General features: G+C 40.7%; 2 protein-coding genes and 1 non-coding gene across 3 annotated transcripts; 2 read left to right on the plus strand and 1 right to left on the minus strand.

Annotated features, from left to right (window-relative positions):
• Window positions 1–1,515: 1,515 nt before the first annotated feature.
• On the plus strand, window positions 1,516–15,174 carry LOC139648370 (afadin). The gene is made up of 24 exons (XM_071524459.1): window positions 1,516–1,631; window positions 3,025–3,217; window positions 4,488–4,594; window positions 4,756–4,886; window positions 5,000–5,121; window positions 5,380–5,460; window positions 5,590–5,802; window positions 6,207–6,366; window positions 6,732–6,826; window positions 7,006–7,277; window positions 7,908–8,051; window positions 8,478–8,676; window positions 8,985–9,076; window positions 9,242–9,328; window positions 9,469–9,534; window positions 9,662–9,735; window positions 10,270–10,388; window positions 11,300–11,473; window positions 11,614–11,705; window positions 11,841–11,984; window positions 12,478–13,419; window positions 14,312–14,411; window positions 14,621–14,672; window positions 15,035–15,174. The coding sequence occupies exons 1-24, from the start codon at window positions 1,536–1,538 to the stop codon at window positions 15,126–15,128; spliced, it is 3,849 nt and encodes a 1,282-aa protein (XP_071380560.1). The 5' UTR covers window positions 1,516–1,535; the 3' UTR covers window positions 15,129–15,174.
• dusp23b (dual specificity phosphatase 23b) lies at window positions 15,142–19,827 on the minus strand. Its single transcript, XM_071524505.1, has 3 exons — window positions 19,674–19,827; window positions 17,808–18,093; window positions 15,142–15,775 (listed from the first exon to the last, which is right to left on the minus strand). Exons 2-3 carry the CDS (start codon window positions 18,075–18,077, stop codon window positions 15,590–15,592), a joined length of 456 nt encoding a protein of 151 aa, XP_071380606.1. The 5' UTR covers window positions 18,078–18,093; window positions 19,674–19,827; the 3' UTR covers window positions 15,142–15,589.
• A 275-nt stretch (window positions 19,828–20,102) lies between these two features.
• trnal-cag (transfer RNA leucine (anticodon CAG)) lies at window positions 20,103–20,185 on the plus strand. Its single transcript has one exon. It is a non-coding gene; the product is annotated as a tRNA-Leu (tRNA).
• Window positions 20,186–21,782: the final 1,597 nt, after the last annotated feature.

A 21,782-nucleotide genomic window follows, 5' to 3' on the forward strand; every position in this document is an offset into this window, starting at 1 on the left:
CCTTAAAGGTGTTAAATAGATGATTGTACACTGAGGGGATGCAGCACAGGAGACATTAGGCGATGAAAACACAAAAAGTTGCATATCATCATTGTCGGGTGAAAACTTTATATCTCCAAATGGTCAGCGGTTCAGGAACTAAGAAAAACTGCTTTATTTTTTTCAGCTCGACGACCATGTGTTTTAGAGTTTATCCAATGGGTTTTGAAAGGTTTTCATGAGCCCAACGGTTGTAGATCTTCCACAAGGTTTTCACACGACAACAACGCTATCTTTACTGTTGGGTGAAAACCTCACATCTCAAAAAGGTCAAATTTTTTCAGGAATTAAGTAATTAAGTGTTTTCAGTTTGAGGATTGTACATTATTATTTTAAAGTCTACACACTGTTTTGTATGTCCTTCCCTGAAGCCATGAAATTTAAAAATCACAAAAAAATATCACAGAAATTGGAGTTACAGAGGTTTCACAGGACAGCAGCAGTGTTCAGACTTAAATAATAATTAATTCAAGTGAATAACACACAGGATTTTGCTAAGGGGCATTTGCATTAGCCTAGTACCTGTTTACTCAAATGGATCATGGGATAAACTACAAGAGAATGTGTTTTTCATATTGAAAGTTGTCCTCTCTGCATTTTCTAACATCCAGACAACAATAGCCTTGATTGTCCTTGTGTTTTTTTTATATCGTACACTGTATATCTAATTGTGGTGGGGTGCGTAAGTTAAGGCTTTTGTTCCATTGTAAGTTTACCCAGAAAGCTTGGGAGCGATCAACAAAAGCTGCCCCACATACATAAGTGCTGACTGAATGGGGGAGACCTGTAACCATAAATTGTGTTGAAAATCACTGGTATGCATGAGAAGTGGGACTCGCTGGAGCGTAAACATCCGTGTCGCAGAGAGAGGAGGATGGAAAGCTTTCAGGGCGGACTTGGGCAGAATGTGAAAATGACTCTGGGACAGTAGCACATGATTATTTCTGCAGTAGAGTTGAAAATGCTTCATTATAGATAGATAGATAGATAGATAGATAGATAGATAGATAGATAGATAGATAGATAGATAGAAGATCCAGGTGTCACTCATGGAAATGCTGCAATAATTCTACTTGAATAAAGAGAAAATGAAAGGTTAAAGTTGGTGGTGTATTTATAAAGATGGGACTCATTTGCCTCGCTGTGACTGATATATGATTAGGACACAGTTAGCCTCACATAACAAGGATCCACTGACCCGTTAAATGAGGGCAAGGGGTGGAGGGGGGGGTTGGGGTGGAGGGGATGAAGTAGGCAATTATGTTTAAGACCTCACTACACAGTAGAATGAGTTGATGGCTGATGACTAATGGGGAGTATATTGAAGAAGGGGTGGGGTCCCAATTGGTTACGATACACAGGACAACAAAGACAGTTTGGCCCATTAGGGGATATTCCTCTCTTCCTCTATTCCGCTCTTCCTCTTCCTCTATTCCTCGTTCTCTGGAGAGCCGCAGGAGCCAGTCGAACAGAAATTCGGAGGTTAATGTGCGAAAATGCCAGAGGAAGAAGGACGAGAGAAATTAGACAATGTCATCAGACAGTGGAACAACAACAGACTGGACTTGTTCGAAATCAGCCAACCTGATAAGGTGAGTGGACCTCAAACAGACGGGGGGAGCGTGCATACGTCAACTGCATGATGCAAAAAAAAAAAATCTCTGTTTTTGTTTGGACTGACCTTTATTCTGCACGTCTGTTAATAGCAAAGTTTTTGAAGTACGAAATAAGCCCGCTCTATTTAGTTCATTAATGAAAGGTTACCACACACATAAGGGTCGAAAACACACTCATCATGATGAATAGGCTGATCTTTTTTCAAGAGATGAGAGGCTCTGATCACTATAGCTGTGTTTGGTGCTGGAAATCTATTGCTGTTAGATTAATGGGACTGTATGCCAATTGTGGTGTGATTGGGGTTTGACAGAGGAACATATAATGTGTGGGGAAAGGCAAGCATCAGCGGTTGAGTAGGCTGTAATGTGACTGAATGTGTTTAATTTTGGCTTTTGTTCCTGTACAGTTCAATGAGTAGAGTGTGGCACAAACACTGCCAGGCCTTAGGGGGTTTAATTCCCATAAAGATGCATGGTACTGTAATGCTCTGAGGTTAAAGTGTCAACCAAATGGTATATACAGTATCATGTTTCCTGTCTAGCCCCAACTGCAGATCTCATGAAACTGTTTTGATATTACAGTATCAATATCTGTTTTCAAGCTCAAGTTTCAAGCTCATTGGATGTTTTTTTTTTTTGGCTGGTTTAATACTTGAAAGGCCAGTGGATTTTTGAATGTTTGGGAGGGCCAACAAGCCATCAATTTGATTAGGTTGATATGATTATAAGTTCTATTTCCAAACAACACTAGTCTGTCCAGAAAGTGGGTCTTGGTCTAAAATTCAAAACAGCATTTAATTGACGGAGAATTTGCCTTAAAGTCACAATGAAATGAAAAATTACTTTTTCACTCATTCAAGCCATAGGCCACACCTGTTTGACAATTTATGCTAAAAATATGACAAAAAATATGTAAATTCTTCTTCTTTTATATCAAAATCTCATATTGCTTTTACTTCCTGGAAATCTTTAGTGGTGACATCACCGTGTACCAGGAGGTGTACGTAAAGATTTCCAACCAATAAAAACATCACAGAAATTTTTAATAATCCCGCCCCTCTGCCCTTCCCATCAAATAAAACTGCATTCTTCTCCCTAACTGATCTCCCATTGGTTTACACTTTTGAATGATCCCACCCTGCGTTATATATCCTGACCCAGGAAATACGTCACATTAAGGAAGCAAGATGCTCTCAAAATATGGTTTCATTGTGACTTTAAAGTGCATTTAACAACAGGATCTCACTTTACAAAGGCTAAAGAAAGAAGTTCAGTTAAAAGAGAAAATAAACACAAGAAAGGAAAAGGCAACACAGGACAGATAAACACATACAGTAAGAGAGGTTTACTGGTTTCTTCTTCCCTGCAGAACCTGGAGTTCCACGGTGTGATGCGGTTCTACTTTGAGGATCATGTTGCGGGCAACGTTGCCACCAAGTGCCTGCGTGTCTGTAGCAGCTCTTCAACTCGAGAGCTTATTGAAACTCTGTCAGAGAAATTCAGGCCTGATATGAAGATGCTGACCACTTGCTATTCCCTTTATGAGGTTCACACCAACGAGGGTAAGAACTCAACTGACTGGTGACTCTTTGGCTGCCTCTTTGATGGTGGCATGTCCAGGAGGGGGAACTAAGATTGTGTTATTTTCAACACTTCTGTATAGGTGTCATTTACACTGGGGACGCTGGGGACATGTCCCCACCACTTTTTGAAATGGCCTATTTTGTCTCCATCACTTTTTAAAAGCATAATTTGTTAAAAATGTTCTGAAAAATAGCTTGCACCAAGAAATGTTAACTAACAAATGAGAAATATAGAAGAAACAAATGCGCATTGTCCAAAAAAAGTAACATAAGCTAAAAAAAATAAAAAATCCCCCCTAGCCTACTGATTCTAAAATGACCCAAAAACGTGCATGCGCCGATCAGTAACTGTGCCTAAAATCGCATATGTTGAAGACCGTTTAAAAAATGTTTTTTCATCTGAGCCCTTATGTCCCCACCACTTTTCAACACAAAGTGACGCCCTTGCACTTCTGTGTGTGTTCCTGTGATTCAAAACTACAAATATTTGTTCCTGTCTTTGTTCAGATATTCCCTTTTTTGTTGAATGCCTGATTTGAACATCCCAGGTCTCATTTTGGCGAGAGAGAGTTAAGAGTTTGGTGTAATCAGTTAAATGTTGCTTGGATTGTTATTCAAAGCATCTACTGTAGATCTACCATCAGCCAAGCTTGGTGCTTTCCAAAATGTCTCCAGGCCTGGAAAATACAATTCTCAAATTCCACGACTTATCCAGGTTTTCAGTGACTGCAGAGACTCATGGGCCAGAGGGACAATGCCACTGACCAGACTTATTTGGTTTAATAACTTTACATTGACCTTTTAAACGTCTCTGTCATTATCCGTCAATGAAGATGCCGGTCAGGTTGAACATGTCGTGTTCACCTTTGGATGATTCAGCCAGCATGTAACCTCCCTGGAAAGGATGTGAGGAGAAACATACGTGCGTGTTGTCCCAAACTAGACACACAGAGGCATCTAAAATGACAAATCCTTAAAACTGTACCAACAACATGCTCTGATCCCCTTTCAAAGTGTCCTGGACAAGCCACTGCTCAGTCAGGCTGTTCATTTGATTCCAGCTGGTCGAACAATACAATATGAACAATCAATACAACTGTTCAGTTATAAAAGTTGAGTTTTTTTAGCACTGCGTAGTGTAAAGTAAAACTGTTCAGGTTTTAGCACTGTATACTGTGTTGAGTTATTTAATTGATTCAGCTGTCTAGTGTCCAGTAACCATTTTTCTGTTTTTTATTTGCAAAATAAGAAAATAGATTGGATCTCGATGAGAAACCTTTGGTTGTACAATTAAACTGGAACTCAGACAACAGAGACGGACGTTTTGTCCTCAGGAATGACAAGCAGACTTTGGAGGTAACTATCAACCTGCTCATCTGCATGCATAAATTATTAGTGTTATTTGACAATTCAGAACATGATATTTGATAATTTAGTCTGTGGCTTAAGTACTGTAGCTCACTCTTATCTTGTGCCTCTGTTCTTTGCATGTGTCTGTATATTCTTGAACAATAAAGGACAACTGTCATGACAAGAAGGAAAAAGGAGGTGTGATCCAAAACTTCAAGAGGACACTGTCGAGAAAAGAAAAGAAGAAAGAGAAGAATAAAACTAAGTCTCCTGACAAGGCTGCGGGGGACGAGAACGGGTAAGCTCCCCCCCCCCCCGCCTGTTCACTCTTCAAATTATTGTTCAGATTTCTGGCCTCGAGCCACACCTAACCGACAGAACAACATCCTACCCTTTTAAACAAATATCCAGGTCAACTGAAAAGCCACTGAACAACAGCAGCAGCAGCATCCGCGTCTCTAACCCTGAGACAAAAAAGCGTGACCAGCGGTGCACAGAAAACAAACAGCAAGAGCGGAGGCAGTCTGACCCGGGTGAGTAATCTGCAAATTGTGGGAAAATAGATATTATAATGAAACAGTGCAGTGGGGTGCATAAGCATGACCTTGTGCATTACAAGCGCTGTGCCTCCACACAAATGTGCATATTTAATTTGATGCCGTGAGGGGACCAATCAAGAGTCTATGAGTACTGTGTTATATAACACAATCATGATGACTGTAAGTTGCATTATTTATACATAATCAAGGGATTCCTTGCTTGATTTGCTGTATTTCTGTGCTAAAATGCAGGAATAATAAACACTGGAAGTCTTCGGCCTAACTTCTTAGATCAACCTGGATTACCAGTTGGAATTCAATTCTGTGATAACTGTAAGTATGAAATAAAAAAGGTTTTCTTCCACAGTGTTATATTCCTGTTAAATACTATAGTTGTGAGCTCACTGCCTTCCTCTTCCCGTTATCCTCTCCTGCCCCCTGTTGGCGTCTTTTCCATTTCAGCGGAGGAAGCCTTCTTGTCCGCAGTCATAAATTACACCAACAGCTCCACAGTTCATTTCCAGCTCTCACCTGCATACAGCCTCTATGCAGTGGGGCGCTTTGCTCTCCAACGCCATTACAGCCAAGGCTCCCTCCCCCCAGGACAGGCACACAGAGTCTCCTCTATCACAAACAAAATGGTGGGCCTGACAGAGAAGGTCATTCAGGCAAGTCCAGGAAACCTCGCACTTTGTTACATTTGTGTAGACCGAGCAGCGGATGAAACTGAATAAATGATACAGAGCATATAAAAAGAGTTTTGGTCCAAACTGAGATACCCATCCTGTGAAATAAGGAGTGGGTGTCACTTATTGACACCTAAAATGACTCCTAACAGAAACTTAAAGATAATTTATTATGTTTAAAAGGACATCATGTAACTTAAGTCTATGAGTGACAAAATTATAACACCTTTACAGACAGGATTCTCTATCATAAACTTCAGGTGATGGATTTTAGAAATGCTAACACTTCATGTTGTTTGCATTTACTCTGAGCTTACATTACACTCTTGCTTGGTGTGTGTGTGTGTGTGTGTGTGTGTGTGTGTGTGTGTGTGTGTGTGTGTGTGTGTGTGTGTGTGTCCTTTCAGAAGCAGCAGGCCATCGCCGGTGCTCTTGCCTTCTGGATGGCCAACTCCTCTGAGCTCTTAAACTTCCTCAAGCATGACCAGGATCTCAGCCCGCTCACGCAGCAAGCTCAGGCGGATCTGTCCCACCTGGTGCACAAAGCCTACAAGTAAGAAAACCACACTGCTTTGCTGAGCCTGACTGTAAACGTGTTGAAGCCTTCAGCCAATGGTGCATATTCAGTCAATTTTTACATTTTCAGATGAGTGATGTTTTCAAATGTCATTATCTAAACGCTGGAAGCTACAGTTTTGTATACATTCTGTGGAGATTCAGTACTTCAGTACACGCTAAAGTATTGATTGGATTTGTATGTTGTAAGTAAGTATGTTGACTAGTCAAATTCAAAACAGGTTTATGTGGCTCTTTGTCTGGAGGCCTCAAGAAGTTAAAAGAATCACACTGATTGTAATGTATTAGCCGATGTATAATATTGGTGATTATATCTGATATATGTGCATTTTATTCCCCAAGGTGTCTGATACAGTGTCTACAGAATGAGCTCAGGAAGCACTTACCGATTTTTTTGATTGATCCTGAGCAACATGGTCGACTGCCTGCTGGCATCGGTAAACCTGCACTTTTCAAATTACATACAGAAAAAGAATAATTCATTTTTTATTTTTTTTTTATTTTATTCAGTTCACCACTTGATTCAAGAACCGTGGGAGAGCTGCGATGTTGTGACAGATTTTGTTTCCTTTATGAAATAGTATTTAGTAACGTGAAGTTTTGGCATCTGTTGCAGAGATGGTACTGAACACCTTGATGAACACCATGTCTCTGCTGCGCCGCTGCCGGGTCAACCCTGCCCTCACCATCCAGCTCTTCTCCCAGCTCTTCCATTTCATCAGCGCCTGGCTCTTCAACCAGCTGATGGGTCCGGAGGCCGGCGGCCTGGGCCTGTGCTCCCACTACTGGGGAGCGGCCCTCCGCCAGAGGCTCACTGCGATCGAAGCCTGGGCAGAGAGGCAGGGCCTGGAGCTCGCTGCGGACTGCCACCTGGGACACATCATCCAGGTCGGTTCCTGCAGCGCAATATATCTGACAGATATTGGGCTTTTGTGAAATATCAGATATCGGCCAGTTTGTGTCAGGTTCCTCCCTGAACACAGTTATGTTAAAACAGTCTATAAAAACCTGCAATTTTTCATCATTTTTCATGTATTGTTCAATTGTTAATTCTTCATTTAAAGGCATTAAATTTCACCTACAATCGAATAGGTGTGGGGAGTCACCTTGCCTTAAACAACTACTAACCCACCTAAATAAATTTCATTAGTCTGATGGTCTAAATGCTGTTTCAGGGAATTTTCCACCATTGCAAGAATAAAATTATGGGGTAAACACTGAGTACTTGTCACTTTTGGGGCATAAAAATGGTAAGATTTAAAGCCTATCAGTATCTTCAATACTAAAATATCAGTATTGGTATCAGCCTTCCCATATCAGTTGAACACACATCAATAATGGCAAGAAGGCATTTGATTGTTTTCTTCAGTTTGTCTATGAATTTGTTTTGTGAGATAATACATTTCTGAACGTCTTGGTGCTTTGCAGCTTCCATCACATATTTTATTTACAGTGTCACAGAATACAGTATTTAAGGTGGCAAAAGGTGTTAAAATCACGTTGGCTGGCTGTTTCTAGGCAACGATGCTCCTGACCATGAATAAGTACTCCATGGAAGATGCGAAGGACATCCTGAATACCTGCTTCAAGCTGAATTCACTGCAGCTGCAGATGCTGCTAACCAGCTACCTGTATGCAGCCAGTGAGCCTCACATCCCCCCTGTGAGTCCCCTCGCCCTCTTTCTTCTTCTTCTATTCCTCTCATGCTCCTGTTGTTTTTCTGTTTGGAACTAAATATGCTGCTGTTTTCAAGGCCAGTTCTCTCTTGTCAAAGAGATCTTTGATCTGAAGGGGAATAACCTGGAGAAATAAAGATTTATACTACTAATAATAACAGTACTGCTACCACTACTACTACTGCTACTAATGTTATTACTACTACTAATGCTATACTTTATTGGTCCCTGTAAGCAAGTTCTCTGTTCTCTTTCCCTCCTCCAGAGAGGTCAGAGGTCAGGCTCAGCTACAGAACAACACTTGTAGAGCTTCAGTGTTTTGCTCAAGGTCAGAGCAACCGGAGTAGGCTATATGTGCCTGAAAAATGCCAATCTAGATGTTAGAACGACACATTTGTCATCTGCCCTCCAGGATCTGATCAAGGCTGTAGTGACGGCGGCAGAGGCCTCGGCAGATAACCTGGTTCGCAGCGAGGGGCGGGACGTCCTGCTGGAGGAGAGCCTTCACCTCCACTTGCCCTTCCTGTTGCCTGAGGGAGGATACTCCTGTGACACTGTGAGAGGAATCCCTCCGGGGTTTAGGGAATTCTTGGAGCCAGTTTGCTGCAAAGGTATGAGATTCTGAATATTCAGTCATATAAAGTTTGGAAATCCTAATATTCAGGGATGTAGCGGGGGTAAACCCACCTAAAATAGTGTTTACCCACCATTGCATTTGTAAAAAAAACGGGTTTTAAACTGATATAGTTAAATCATTATGATTTACATTTATAGTGTATATTATAGCAGTGTCAGACTGATGTACGGTACATGAAAATAGAATCTTTTAAAGAGAGTAAAGCTTAAATTTACACTATTCTGAAAATGTTTTGCTTTTATATACATGCTATTTGTATTGTATGATGTCCTACTCTTCCAGGCCTCTGCTCTTTAATATCTCAGCCCAACTTCAAAGGCAACTGGACTGTGTTCTTCAGTGAAGCAACTTCTCCTGCAGAGAGCTCACACTTGGTAAACAAACACACATACTTCTGTTGGGTTGTGGTCCTAAATGTGTTACATTGTATAACTGCAGTTACTTTTACCCAATAAGAAATTTGATATTTATACTCAAGATAAAAAAACAAAAAAACATTTCTACTGCAGTAACATACTGTAGTTTCTTTCTTCCATCAGGCAGCATGCAGAGAGCCGGAGATTGTGACGATCACACTGAATAAACCTTTGAACAGTGGAATGGGAGTCAGCATTGTGGCTGCCAAGGTGAAGTAGATTACTGCCTCAAATCTGACAAGATGTGTTTTTCTTACTCTGATGCCTTCATTAGCTGAAACTATTCAAACACCAAAACTATCTGCTAAATGTCTCAACTAATTTGTCTTTCCCTCCGTGTTTTGCCACAGGGAGCAGGGCAAGGTAACCTTGGGATTTATGTCAAATCTATTGTCAAGGGAGGACCAGCAGAAATGGTGAGCTCTAACACATTTTTGATTCAACTGACCTTGATATGTGAAAAATATGCAATAATTTCACTGCAATTATCAAAGGAAAGCTCAAAATAAGATAACATTTCTTACATGTTTCTACTGTATGCAGAATGGCAGGTTGACTGCTGGGGACCAGCTGCTGAGTGTGGATGGTCAGAGTCTGGTCGGCCTCAACCAAGAAAGGTAGCTAGATAGGAGCCGAACCTGTAGTTCAAAACACTCATCTTGCATGAACAAGTTTCTATGTTTTATCAAGTCCCAGATAATGTAATGAATAGAATAAATTAAGTGATGAAACTGTAAGAGAGTGTCCAAATAAAAGTCTTTTCCAAAGTTTCAAAACTCATCATACATGACTACACCTAATGAGTACAGCTACACATAAGTACGCCTAAATAAATTGATAAAACAGTGAGTAGCTAGATAACAGCCAAATCTATAGTTCGAAAACTCATCTTACATGACAAAGTTTTATTAAGACCCAGACAATGTAAGGAAAAGCACTTAAATTAACTGATGAAACAGTAAGCGAGTAACTGTATAACAGTCTTATCCAGAGTCCCAAAACTATTCTTATATGACAAAGTTTGGAGGTAATGGACAGATAAAGCAAAATTGAAGCATTTGATAAAAAAGTGTATATGCTTCTATGACAATGAAAGCATGAAATGGAAGATTAGTCCAGTACTGACCCATGCTGACCCTGTCTTGCTGTAGGGCAGCAGCCATCATGATGCAGACCGGCCCTGTTGTGACCCTGCAGGTTGCAAAGCTCGGAGCGAACTACAACGGCCTGGAGGCTCTGCTAACTGAACCAACCTCAGTAAGGAACACAGGTATGGACAGATTAAAGGGATAGTTCAGCGAGTTTTGGACCTGTATATAATTTGTCTCTTACGTACCTGTAGTACTTGGACCCACAGACAATACTGGCTCCGGAGTCAGCTGTTGGTTGAAACAACAAACTCCTGTTGCTAGCATCTTGCTGCTAACAATGAGTCTCCAAAAAGCTATTTATAGGCTCCACAGGGGAGTTGAGAGTAAATGGAAAAGTTGCAAAAAACATAAATTTAAATGAGTGCTGATAAAATTAGCATTTGGACTCATTTTTAGCCGCAAGATGGGGAGCATATCTATGTTCCCAGGGTCCTAAGTTCTCAAGGTCCTATGTTCCCCAGTTCAATATTCTGTTAACACACATTAACCCTCCTATTGTGTTCGGGTCAAATTTGACCCGTTTCAAGTTAAAATATTTCATAAATATTATCCAGTTTTTTTTTATTGGAACAAGGCTTCAAAACAGCTATATAAACACAACAAAACCAATGGTTATCATTTTATTTGATTTTGAAGGTCTCTAACCCTAACCCTAACCCTAGAACTGGGGAACATTGGACCCTGGGAACATAGGACCCTGGGAGAGCACATATGTAGAACTGGGGAACATAGGACCCTGGGAACATAGGACCCTTTGTCATGTTCCCATTATGTGCCATATAAATCTGGGGAACATAGGACCCTGAGAACATAGGAATGACCCCGCAAGATGCTAGCAACAGGAGCTCACCGTTTCAACCGACAGCTGACTGGGGAGCCAATATTGTCTGTGGGTCCAAGTACTACAGGTATGTAAGAGACAAATAGTATATAGGTCCAAAATCGCTGACCATATCCTTTACGAATTAAACCATTGTTTCTTCACATTGTATTCTACATTATCTGATTAAAATCTTTGTTGTTTTACAAGGCGGTAAAAGCCACATCCATGCTAAGCCAAATGGTAAAGCGCTCCTGCTGTATAGTGGTGTGGATCAAAGTCCTGCAGAGCAGTGGGAGAACCAGCATGGAACCTGCAGAAGAAAGAAAGAGCAGATGATGCAGAGGAACAGGCAGCTTTATCGGTCCAACCCAAATATGACAGGTGGGTGTACTCCTGTTTTGATCGCTTCTTGCCGCTGGGCTTATAAATGTCTTAATGTGAAATATGTTGAGTGCTTGAGGGTAAGTCATATAAGAACAACTCACACAGTGTTTTTTTTCTTCTCTCCTTATACTTAGCAGACTCTGTCCCTGAAGATGGAGAAGAACCTGTCGACCCAGTTGTGACAGGAACCCGAATCTCTGCCGTCTCCTCCATCAACCTTTGCACCGATGTGAGATTTTTCTACTTTTCTTCATCTAATTTCTTGTAATGTTTGTGATTTAGGAATGAAAGCAATCAAGTCACTATACTAAAACTAGTTTGAAAACTTTTGTTATTAAATGCTGTTGTTTTTTTTTATATACAGACATATCAAAGGGAATACTTGACGTTACCAACCCCAAGATCCCAGGACAAGAAGATACCATCTGTATCCAGTCAACCACTGAAAACCTTCAAAGTGTCACTGAGGCCTTTAGATGAACAGAACTCCAACAAGAGGACCTTTATGGTATGTTTCAGGAACTCTTTTGGAGCAAAAAGTACAAAATTACTGTAAAGTATATCAATCTTGCTTTGAAAGTGCATTGCTTCATCTAATGTTTGTATAGTAATTGATGAGTTTTATTTCAAATTGAGATATCCGCTTTTGGAAAAATGTGGCATCTACACTTACAAAATGTTTATGAATAAAAGTAAAAATTCAAATGTGGAATAATTATAAAAATCTATTAACTATCTTGGATCCCTTGCTTACAAAAGAGATTGCACCCAATGCAGTTATATGCAGGGATGTAGTGGAGGGTAACCCCATCTAAACTCACCTTTTCATTTGTGGAATACAGTTTACCTTGTTTGTTTACATTGTTTTATATTGTTTGATGATGATGATGATGATCGGTCATAGTTTAACCACCTTTTAATGTACCACTAATGTATCACTGATCATACCGATTTCTTATTAAGCAGTAAACATTTTACCTCCAATATTTCTCTCCCCTTAGCGTCAAGCCGTCTCACAGGAGAACTTGTGTGTGGACAGCGGAGGCCCTCTGCTGGACAAGAGACATCATGTACTGGAGCAGCAGAGTCCAAAGCAAACCATCAGCCTCTACTCTTCTTTCCCAATCCGCCAGAGCGCCTCTACTCACGACATCCTTTCCGATTACAGCTCTCCCACAAAACACCAGCAGAGTGGGCACCAAAGTGGCGCTGGCCTGTGGAGAACCCCTCTGCCACAAAACCCAACACCTTCAATCCAGCCGATACGCATTGACATCCCTCTGTCCAGAGCGGTCGACACAAAATCAAATCCTCCGCTCATCACCTTCCAGAAGAGTTCTTCTTCTTTGCTGACAGTGAGGTTGACCCAAAATCTGAAGGTACACGGACATGCAACTCAAGGAAGCCAAAAGCAGAGTTCCCATATCCAAGCCAATCATATTTACGCGTGTCCCACTTCTGCAATCAAGAAGCTGCCTCAGCAAAAACCCGTCACCCGCAGGGAACAAACCGCAAAACCCCAATCGAGCATCACTCCAACAAAACACGTCTCCTTCCAGAATCTTCCTGCTCAACAGAAGCCAGGTGCCGGCCCCGTGAGACAAAAAGACCCTCAGTATTTCGCCATGAGTAAGGAGTTCTCCGATGGCGGCGGCCTGCCGATGGATCCGTGGAGGAGGGAGGCCCGGGAGCAGCTGGAGAAGCAGCAGAGGCTCCAGGTGGTGGATCTGCTGCAGCAGGAGGTGCAGGAGCTTCAGGCCAAAGCTGTTCGCACGGCCGAGGAGAACGACAGACTCCGCAAGCTCAGCCTGGAGTGGCAGTTCCAGAAGAGGCTGCAGGAGTTCCGGCAGAACGGAGGTGATGATGATGAGGAGGAGGAGGAAGATGAGGATATGGACATGATGCTGACGCTACAGCAACTGGATAACAGAGCACAGGTGAAGGTGAGATCAACAGGATGCAAGAATCCTATCTCTAAGAAAAACAGGCTTGTTTTTAGATCCAACACCATGCATTTATTAGTTTATCCTCTGGTTTTTTTTTAAAGGGTTTCATAAACCCAAGGGTCGTAGAATTTTCTCAACCCATAGAGGAACAAGTAATCCTTCAACTGGAGTTAAAACTAAACTAATACTGGAGTTATGAGGCTTTCACATGACAACATGATAACACTTTCTATTAAGTATATGTTTATAGTAGATTATAATTGAAGCTATAACACAATATAAGCATGTTTATAATGTCTTATGACATTATCTATCAGAACCTGTAGTGATTTATAAGTGGTTATAAAGCGCACTTTTAATGTTTTAGAAGTATTTTCTCATAATGGATTACATTTATGTATATATTTATTACAATCCTCCCTTCGTGACATTATGACTCCATGATTGTAGTGCATTGTAGAGCTTTATGAATGACTATTCATGTGTTTCTGTTTGCTTTAAGTAAAATTAGATGTTTGCTCTGCTTTATAAACCACTTTTTGTTTGCTTTAAATAAAGTGATCCACTCCAAGCATTTCCCAACCTAGATGGGGATTGCTGTAATACGTTACACATATACAACATATTCTATAACTTGTATTTGTATGCAAATGTTTATAAAATATTATAAATAAGCTTCATTACTTATAAATCACTATAGGTGCTTATTGTCACAAGACAAACGTGTCTCTAGTCAATTACAACTACACTTATGTCCTATAAAACATGCACTTCATAGAATGCTTTACCCATATAGTCATGTAAATATACAGTAAAGCAGACACTCAAAAAGTCAGAACAATTTATATTTTTGGCCATTTGTTTAATAATTATATTTGTCCACATACAGAACAAGAGGAACTCTGGAGGAAAAGAAAACAGTGAATTGAAGGAAGAGCAGGCGAGAACTCATCTCTCCCAAAGGGACGATGAGGCAAAGACAACCACAGGTATGACAACCAGAAGAACTCAATCCTTCACAATTATGGCACAAAGGATTTCAACATCAGGTCCTGTGTATTGGTAAATGACAAATGCATGACAGAGAAGCAAACATTACTGAAAAGGCATTTCGCTGTTAGTTTGATCCTTTCAAAAGAGGCTGTGTTCATCAGACATCCTTTTGATTTGAATTATAACGTTTCCATGTGTTTGACAGATCAAAGATCAAGTGGACCTGCTCAAGACTTTCACACCATGGCATCAAAAGAGTGAGTTTTAACTTTTTGTTTGTGTTTAAACATAATGTTGTAATTGAATCAAATTAAAATGGCAATTGTGATATTTAAACAGCATTTTTCTCGTGATCACTTAATATGGCAGAAATGTCCATGCACAGTAGTGTACCATCACAACTAGCTTATTCCATTATTTAAAATTATGCGAGACATTGGTGCATTTAATTCTACTCTAAACACTTCCCTGAGTAAAACAAAATATAAATCTATAGACTACATTCTATAAATATATTTTGTTTTAAAATAGCACAGGCTAGCATTTTACGTCAACAGAAACGATTCTCGACAAGTAATAAAATTCAAGTATTTCTGCTATTATCAATACTTATTTACAGAAACCAGCAGGGGAAAATCAAGAGAGCACCGGCTCCTGAAAACCTCACGTTCAAGGAGCGTCAACGACTCTTCTCCCCGGCGTCCAGTGCCTAAATTAAGCTTCAAGCCTTGTAAACAGAAACCTCAAAAGATGAAGATAATCTCTATGTAAAGAAGAAGAAAGTAGTTCACATCATGTGCTAGCAAAACGACAGTATGTCATGTAGAAAAAGCAGTGTATTGTAGTGTATTGACTGAACTATGAATGTGTTTATCTTAGATTTTAATGTTTTAGTTTAGTACTATTGTGCAAAACTTGTAATTTTTTTGTTTTATCATCTGTCTAAACACTTACTGTACCATTTCTTGTAATTTTGTATTCTTTGTTTTATTTTAGCAGATGGATAAGAAAAATCATCCTTTATAATTAGCATCGTTGAGGCACTTAAAAACATTCCTCCACTTATTATACGCTTGTTTTAAAAATAAATCTTATTGCACATTGAACTGTAATAATCATTGCCACTTCCGTTTCCTAACAAGTGCAGAACTGTTATTTCCTGTGTAAAAATGTGTTATTTTGTGCGCTGATGAAACTGCACCACTGCCTTCTCTTGTTCGTGAGTTTCGATGGAGCCGTGGCGTATTCTCCGGATCTCGTTGATGGCGTCCACACCCGCAATCTTCCTCTTCTTCACCAGGTAGCAGGCCAGCATGGTGCCCGTCCTGCCGTGGCCGTGCATGCAGTGCACTGCTACACCCTGAAGAGGGACAACACCATCAGTTCACTTGTTAAATCTTCTATCATACCACACACCTCCCAAATGAGCATCATGGTGTGTTGTAGGTTCTGTTATGAGACGGGTATTTGCCTATTATTTTTAAGCACTGGTATTAGGGCTGGGCGATATGGTTGAAATCAATATCATGATAATCATAAGGATTTTTTTTTTCGATTATCGATATACAGTATATCACAATATGGCTTGTGTACACAAAATAACACGTTAAATAGGGCTGGGACGATATGCTTATCTCCCGATTCGATACTATCACGATACTTAGGTGCCGATTCGATATGTATTGCGATTCTTAAGTATTGCGATTCTACAAGTATTGCGATTCGATATTACAATTTATTGCGATTTTCGTTTGCTTTTTTAACACTAGACCATGGGAAAAAGTTGAATCATACACTTCTAGAGACTGTAGGCCTATATCATGAGTCATATTTCAAAAAAACAATGCACATCACATATCAGTCAGTCTTTCTGAGATTTATTTCGGCAGCATCATTGCTATACTGCATATAAAAGTGATGCATAAAATGTACAATAGAATGAATAAAAAATATGTATACTTTTTGAAGTAAACTGCAACATTTAGCTGTTCCTGCTCATCAAGCTAGTGCTCAAAAGACTTCCGATGCGCCGCACTGACGAGCAGACATGAAGGATCCTTCATGCGTTTTTTTTGACTAATTGGATCGTCCTTCATGATTGAGGCTCATTTTTGGATGCCGAGTCAGCGAGGACGGAGGAGAGGCCACATTTTGGCCAAACGGAAAGCACCTGAGAGCTCCGTGTCAACTCAGCAAACTTGTGTGGATTTACTTTGTATTACTGGTTCTTTTTGCACATACGGTACTTTAACTCATTCTGCGCGCCGACGGAGGAAAACTAAGAGAGGGAAGTGCGCCGGGGCTCTGTGCAACACAACCCGACAGAGAAACAACATATCTGCTAGCTAACGTTCAGTCCTTGGACAACAAACTCGACGAGCTGCACGCACGGATTAAACACCAACCGACACGTGGCTGGAGCCCCGCGTGCCCGACTGTCCCGTCTCGCCGGAGGGTTTTTTCTCCGTCTATCGGCAAGACAGAACGAAGGACTCAGGCAAGTCGAGGGGGGGGGGGGGGCTTTATGGTTGACTTTTCGTGGGCCACGGATGTCTGTGTCTTAAACGCACTGCTCCCCGGTTCTGCAGCTGCTAACCATCAAAGTCTAGATCCTTCTACCTCAACACAAACACGTTTCGCCATCTGCTGGATAAAAGCGGTAACTTCTTTCCACCTCGTCTAATAAGCATAGACTAAAACGAAACAATTGAATTCGAATTATATCGATTCAGGAATAAAAAAAAATCTATTAAAAATCGTAGAAAAAAAAAAAAAAAATCGCGATACTTAAGTGAATCGATTTTCCCCCCACCCCTAATGTTAAATAATCTAATGTTCACTGCATTGAACCAAATGGTAATGTTAGGTGTGATGTCAAATAAAACTGAAATGTTCAAATAATAGAGTTTTTAAATCAAATTTGATTATCATCAATTTAGACAGCAGAATTGTGTCATGATATTCCAAAAATCACCATATCACCACAATATGATTCCACTGAAAGACGATAAACAATGATATTGAATTATCGCCCAGCCCTAATTGATATATATGAAACACTGTAAGAATACTGGATGAAAAACTTAAGCTACTCTTGGAGAACAACTGACTGAAGCTATAAAAACCCAATGCATTTCAGCTGTAACGGCTTTTGTCAGGGTAACAAAACTGCAAACGGACAAAAGCTATTAAAGCCATTTTTCCCTTGGAGGAGCTGCAAGGTTGCGAAATATTTTTTTTTTGTCCTTTGCCAGTTGGACTCCTGGCTCACTGGATCAGTCAGAGCAAACTGGAAACTAGAGACCAGAACATTTTCTGTCCTAGATTAAACCCTACAGCCTCCAGAAACTATTTTACAAGCACCGCCATCCAGCACAGTGTGAGATCCTTACCTCACCCTTGGAGTTAGCCTCATCCACGATGGACAGGAATCTATCAATCTGGCTTGGTGATGGAGGAGTGAAGTCAGTTATCTTGATGTGGTGCAGCTGTAACTCCGGGCATGTGTCATGGTGAGGTGGTTTCCTCTCACACAGGCAGACCAGGTGTTTGATGCCGTTGTCCAGCAGATACCGGTAGTCGGCCGGCATTCTGGGAAGCGCCAACCCAGCCAGCTTGCCTGGTTCGACCCAGGAGAAGTTGTGTGGTGGAGAGGACGCCATTTTGCACTTTGTCAAGCTGAAGAGAGGAGAGAGAGAAGGAAGGAGAGAAAGGATGAAAGAGAGAGACAAGTCAAATCAAATTTTATTTGTAAAGCACTTTACCACACAAAGAAACTCAATGTGCTTTACATAATAATAAAAGCAACCCTCTCTCTCCCCCAAGAACACGCACACACACACACACACACACTCTCTCTCTCACTTTGTCTCTCACATACAGATAAAATCTAGTCGAAGGCTTTATGGAAAAGTTTTAGAGAGGTGAATGTTGGGGCGAACCTCAGCTCCTCTGGCAGGCTATTCTAATAACTGAGCCTAACAGCTAAAATGGGCTTTGCCATATTTTGATATAATCCTGGCCAGAAAACCTGAGAGTCCTAGTCGGCTCATATCTAGTAAGCGAGTCAGAAATGCACTGCAGAGCCAGTCCATTAAGGGCTTTGTAGACAAGCAGCAGACTCTTAAAAGTCAACTGTAATGCTCACTGGAGGCCAGTGCAGCGATCAAAGAACAGATGTGATGTGTTCAGCTTTTCTTGTCCTACTCCAGATTCTTCATTCAACATTCAGATGCAGCCACTCTTGTGTTGTTGTTTTTCCCATAAAGATGGAAAAGAGAGCAATCTACTTGCAATAAAGGCATGCAAAAGTTTTTCATAGTCTGTCAGAAAACCTCTGACTTAAGAAATGTTTTGAAACTACAAAAAGCTGTTAATATATATAGCCTTGGAAGTTCAAATCAACATCCATAATCACACCCTAGTTTCTGACATGTTAACTTCTTTTGTTACACTAAACATTATCTACACTTTTTCTGAGTTAAGCAGAGAAATTTCTGCATTTTGGAGAGAGAGAGAGAGAGAGAGAGAGACACACACACAGAGATTGTGCTTCATCTTAGTTCCCGCTGCCCAATACCTTATGCCCAAATTTAACACCTGACATTTAAAGAAATGCGCAAAATGCGGTCGAAAACTAGTGCGCTCAGCTGTTGTCAGTCCATCAGCACCACAGGAAGGCAGTGTGTCCAGGTTAGTTGACAGCGCCAGGAACAATAAGCCATAAAAATCATTTGAACCTGGCCTTTAGATTTTGTCCCAGCAAATAAAAGTATAAGATTTAGAGTAATACAGGTTTACTACAATTCAACTTTTAGCGATGTTACTCCAAACAATATTTGGCAGCTTCATACTCTTTTACTAGTTAACGTTAGCATACTGGCTAGGCTAGATATTAGTTTGACAACAGCACTGTAGGCCTATTCCAGCAATAACAGAGACAGGCCTAAAGTTGAAGCACATTATCCAGGCCTCTCCAGACTCCACCTAGTTTTAGGAAAGATAAGAAAAGCTAGCCAAAAAGGTAGAGCCAATCTCGCAAGCGTAGTCCAATGCATGGAGTAACAGTAGTGCCCCCGTAAGCTAGCAGTGGGAACTGAGACCACCTCCCAGTTAGTTAACCACGATAACGTTACTGAACTCGATTAGGTTATTAATGACATTGCTAACGTTAACTGATAACTTATGCCAATAACCCTGTTGCGTATTGAACAGAGGCAAATCATTGTTTCCCTGACAGTAGTTAGCTGTAAACTTACAGTTTCCAACCTCGGTGTGGAATGAACGTTACGATAGCTAGCTGCTGCTACCTACTAACTAAGCTAAGTTAGGTGCTAGCTAGAGCAATGTAACCTATAGCTTCCGGGCAGTGCTTCCCTTCCCTATGTCGCATCTGTAGGTAGCGATCAGCTGCCGATTCTGAATCAGTTTTGAAGTGTCGAAGAAAATGGGGCCGTCTTTGACTTACAGTATGTGAATGGATTTGGCAATGTGGGATCGGTTTGCTGATCTCAGAACAGCAGTTTTATAAGGCAAAGTAATGCTTTTAGCGGCCGTGTAACTGCACGCTTTGTTTAACGGTGTTCTTATACGTATTATATTTTTTAAACTGGTGTATAGCAGGTATTAGATTCATAATATAGTAAGATATGACAATAAAACAGTCTAAAGAATTTATTGTATTTTAAGTCAGGATGGCCGAGCGGTCTAAGGCGCTGCGTTCAGGTCGCAGTCTCCCCTGGAGGCGTGGGTTCGAATCCCACTTCTGACAGAAACCTTTTTATTCTCCAATAATTATATCACAGCTATATGTTTGGCTATGTATACTCCTTCAGTTTTGCTGACCGCACAGGTGTAGTACCGGTATCACAGCTCCTGCATCACATCGCTAGCTTGTCTGGGAAGCTAAACAGGTCTGGCTGTGGTTAGTTCTTGGATGGGAGACCACCTGGTGCTGGAAGTGGTGTTGGAGGTCTAGTAGGAGGTGCTCTTCCCTCTGGTCTCATGAATAATAATATCCCTAATGCCCCAGGGCAGAGACAGGGACTTTGTCCTGTGAGTGAGCACCGTCCTTCAGATGAGACGTTAAACTGAGGTCTGTGGTCAATAAACATCCCATCGGCACTCATCGCAAGAGTAGGGGTGTAACCCCGGTGCCCTGGCAAAATTCCCCAAAAACAGGTCTTCCTTCCTTCATGGCCACCCCCCCCCAGATATGTGAAGCACTTTGAGTACTTAGAAAAGCGCTATATAAATGTAATCAATTATTATAATTAATATTGCAAGTCAAACCGCTAATGCAGTTATTGTCTCATCCCAGGTGAGCTATTCAGTGAAATCATTTCATGAGGACCAGCAACACCCCTAAGTCCTCATGAAAATGACCTCACCTCCAAAAACTTGTTTATCAGATGTTTAATGCCATTACACTTAAAATGACATGGAATCAAATCATGTCAGGTAAACTGGCAGCTATAATGTCCATGCCTTTGCAGTTGAACACCTGCAGGGGGCGCAACATCCCCTGCAGCAAAATGGTGTGATATGGAGGCCGTGAAAATGTTGTTTGTAGATGATTGAAACAGAGATATTATATAGTTCATTGATTAATAAATAGATCTAAAATATCCTTACCAAACCAATTGAAACAGCTGATGCTGTCTGCAATTCTAAGTGAGGTCCTGATTATTTATGGTTCTGATTATTTCATTAACACTGTTTTAACTACCTAAATAACTACCTAAGATAGTGACATTTCTGCTCCAACTTGTTTTCCCTAACAGCCTGCGATGCAGAGAGCTTACAACAGTCACCAGTCAAAGCCTTGCATTTGAGAGATGTCCTTGCTGAGTCCATACTGAATCATTATTATTTTAATATTTTTGGCACTTCCAGATGGAGGCTGCCCTTTTCCATACAATCTCCACATGAAAAGAAATAGAGAAGAGCTTGTTTGTCCATTTCATGCAATAGTTAATGATACAAACACAAACATTCAGAACTCACAGCACAGCACAGTTTACTTGCTAGTCATTTTATACAAATAGTAGAAAGAGGGTTTGTATCTGAAGGAGACAAACTGTATCACATTTGCCAGATAGATGTCGATACACAGAGACTGATTTGCAGAAAGGTATTTGTAAAGAGAATCACAGAGTCGAATGTTTCAAACTTCCCATTAAAAAAGCTTTCACTAATCTGTTGGTGTAAAAAAAAGTGAACAGAGCCGTTTTCAGTAATCACATACAGTTATAGAAAGCTATCTAAGTAATAGGTAAAGTTGAAATGAACATAAAATAAACAACAACTCCAAAAAAAAAAAAAAAAACATTCCAATAACCGGGTGGCGTCTAGTGGTAGGCGTATTT

This window comes from Centroberyx affinis, unplaced genomic scaffold (assembly GCF_046629955.1).
Source record: "Centroberyx affinis isolate AG114_WGS23_722 - 3 ecotype Tasmania unplaced genomic scaffold, CSIRO-AGI_Caff_v1 ptg001198l_1, whole genome shotgun sequence".
Taxonomy (NCBI): domain Eukaryota; kingdom Metazoa; phylum Chordata; class Actinopteri; order Beryciformes; family Berycidae; genus Centroberyx; species Centroberyx affinis.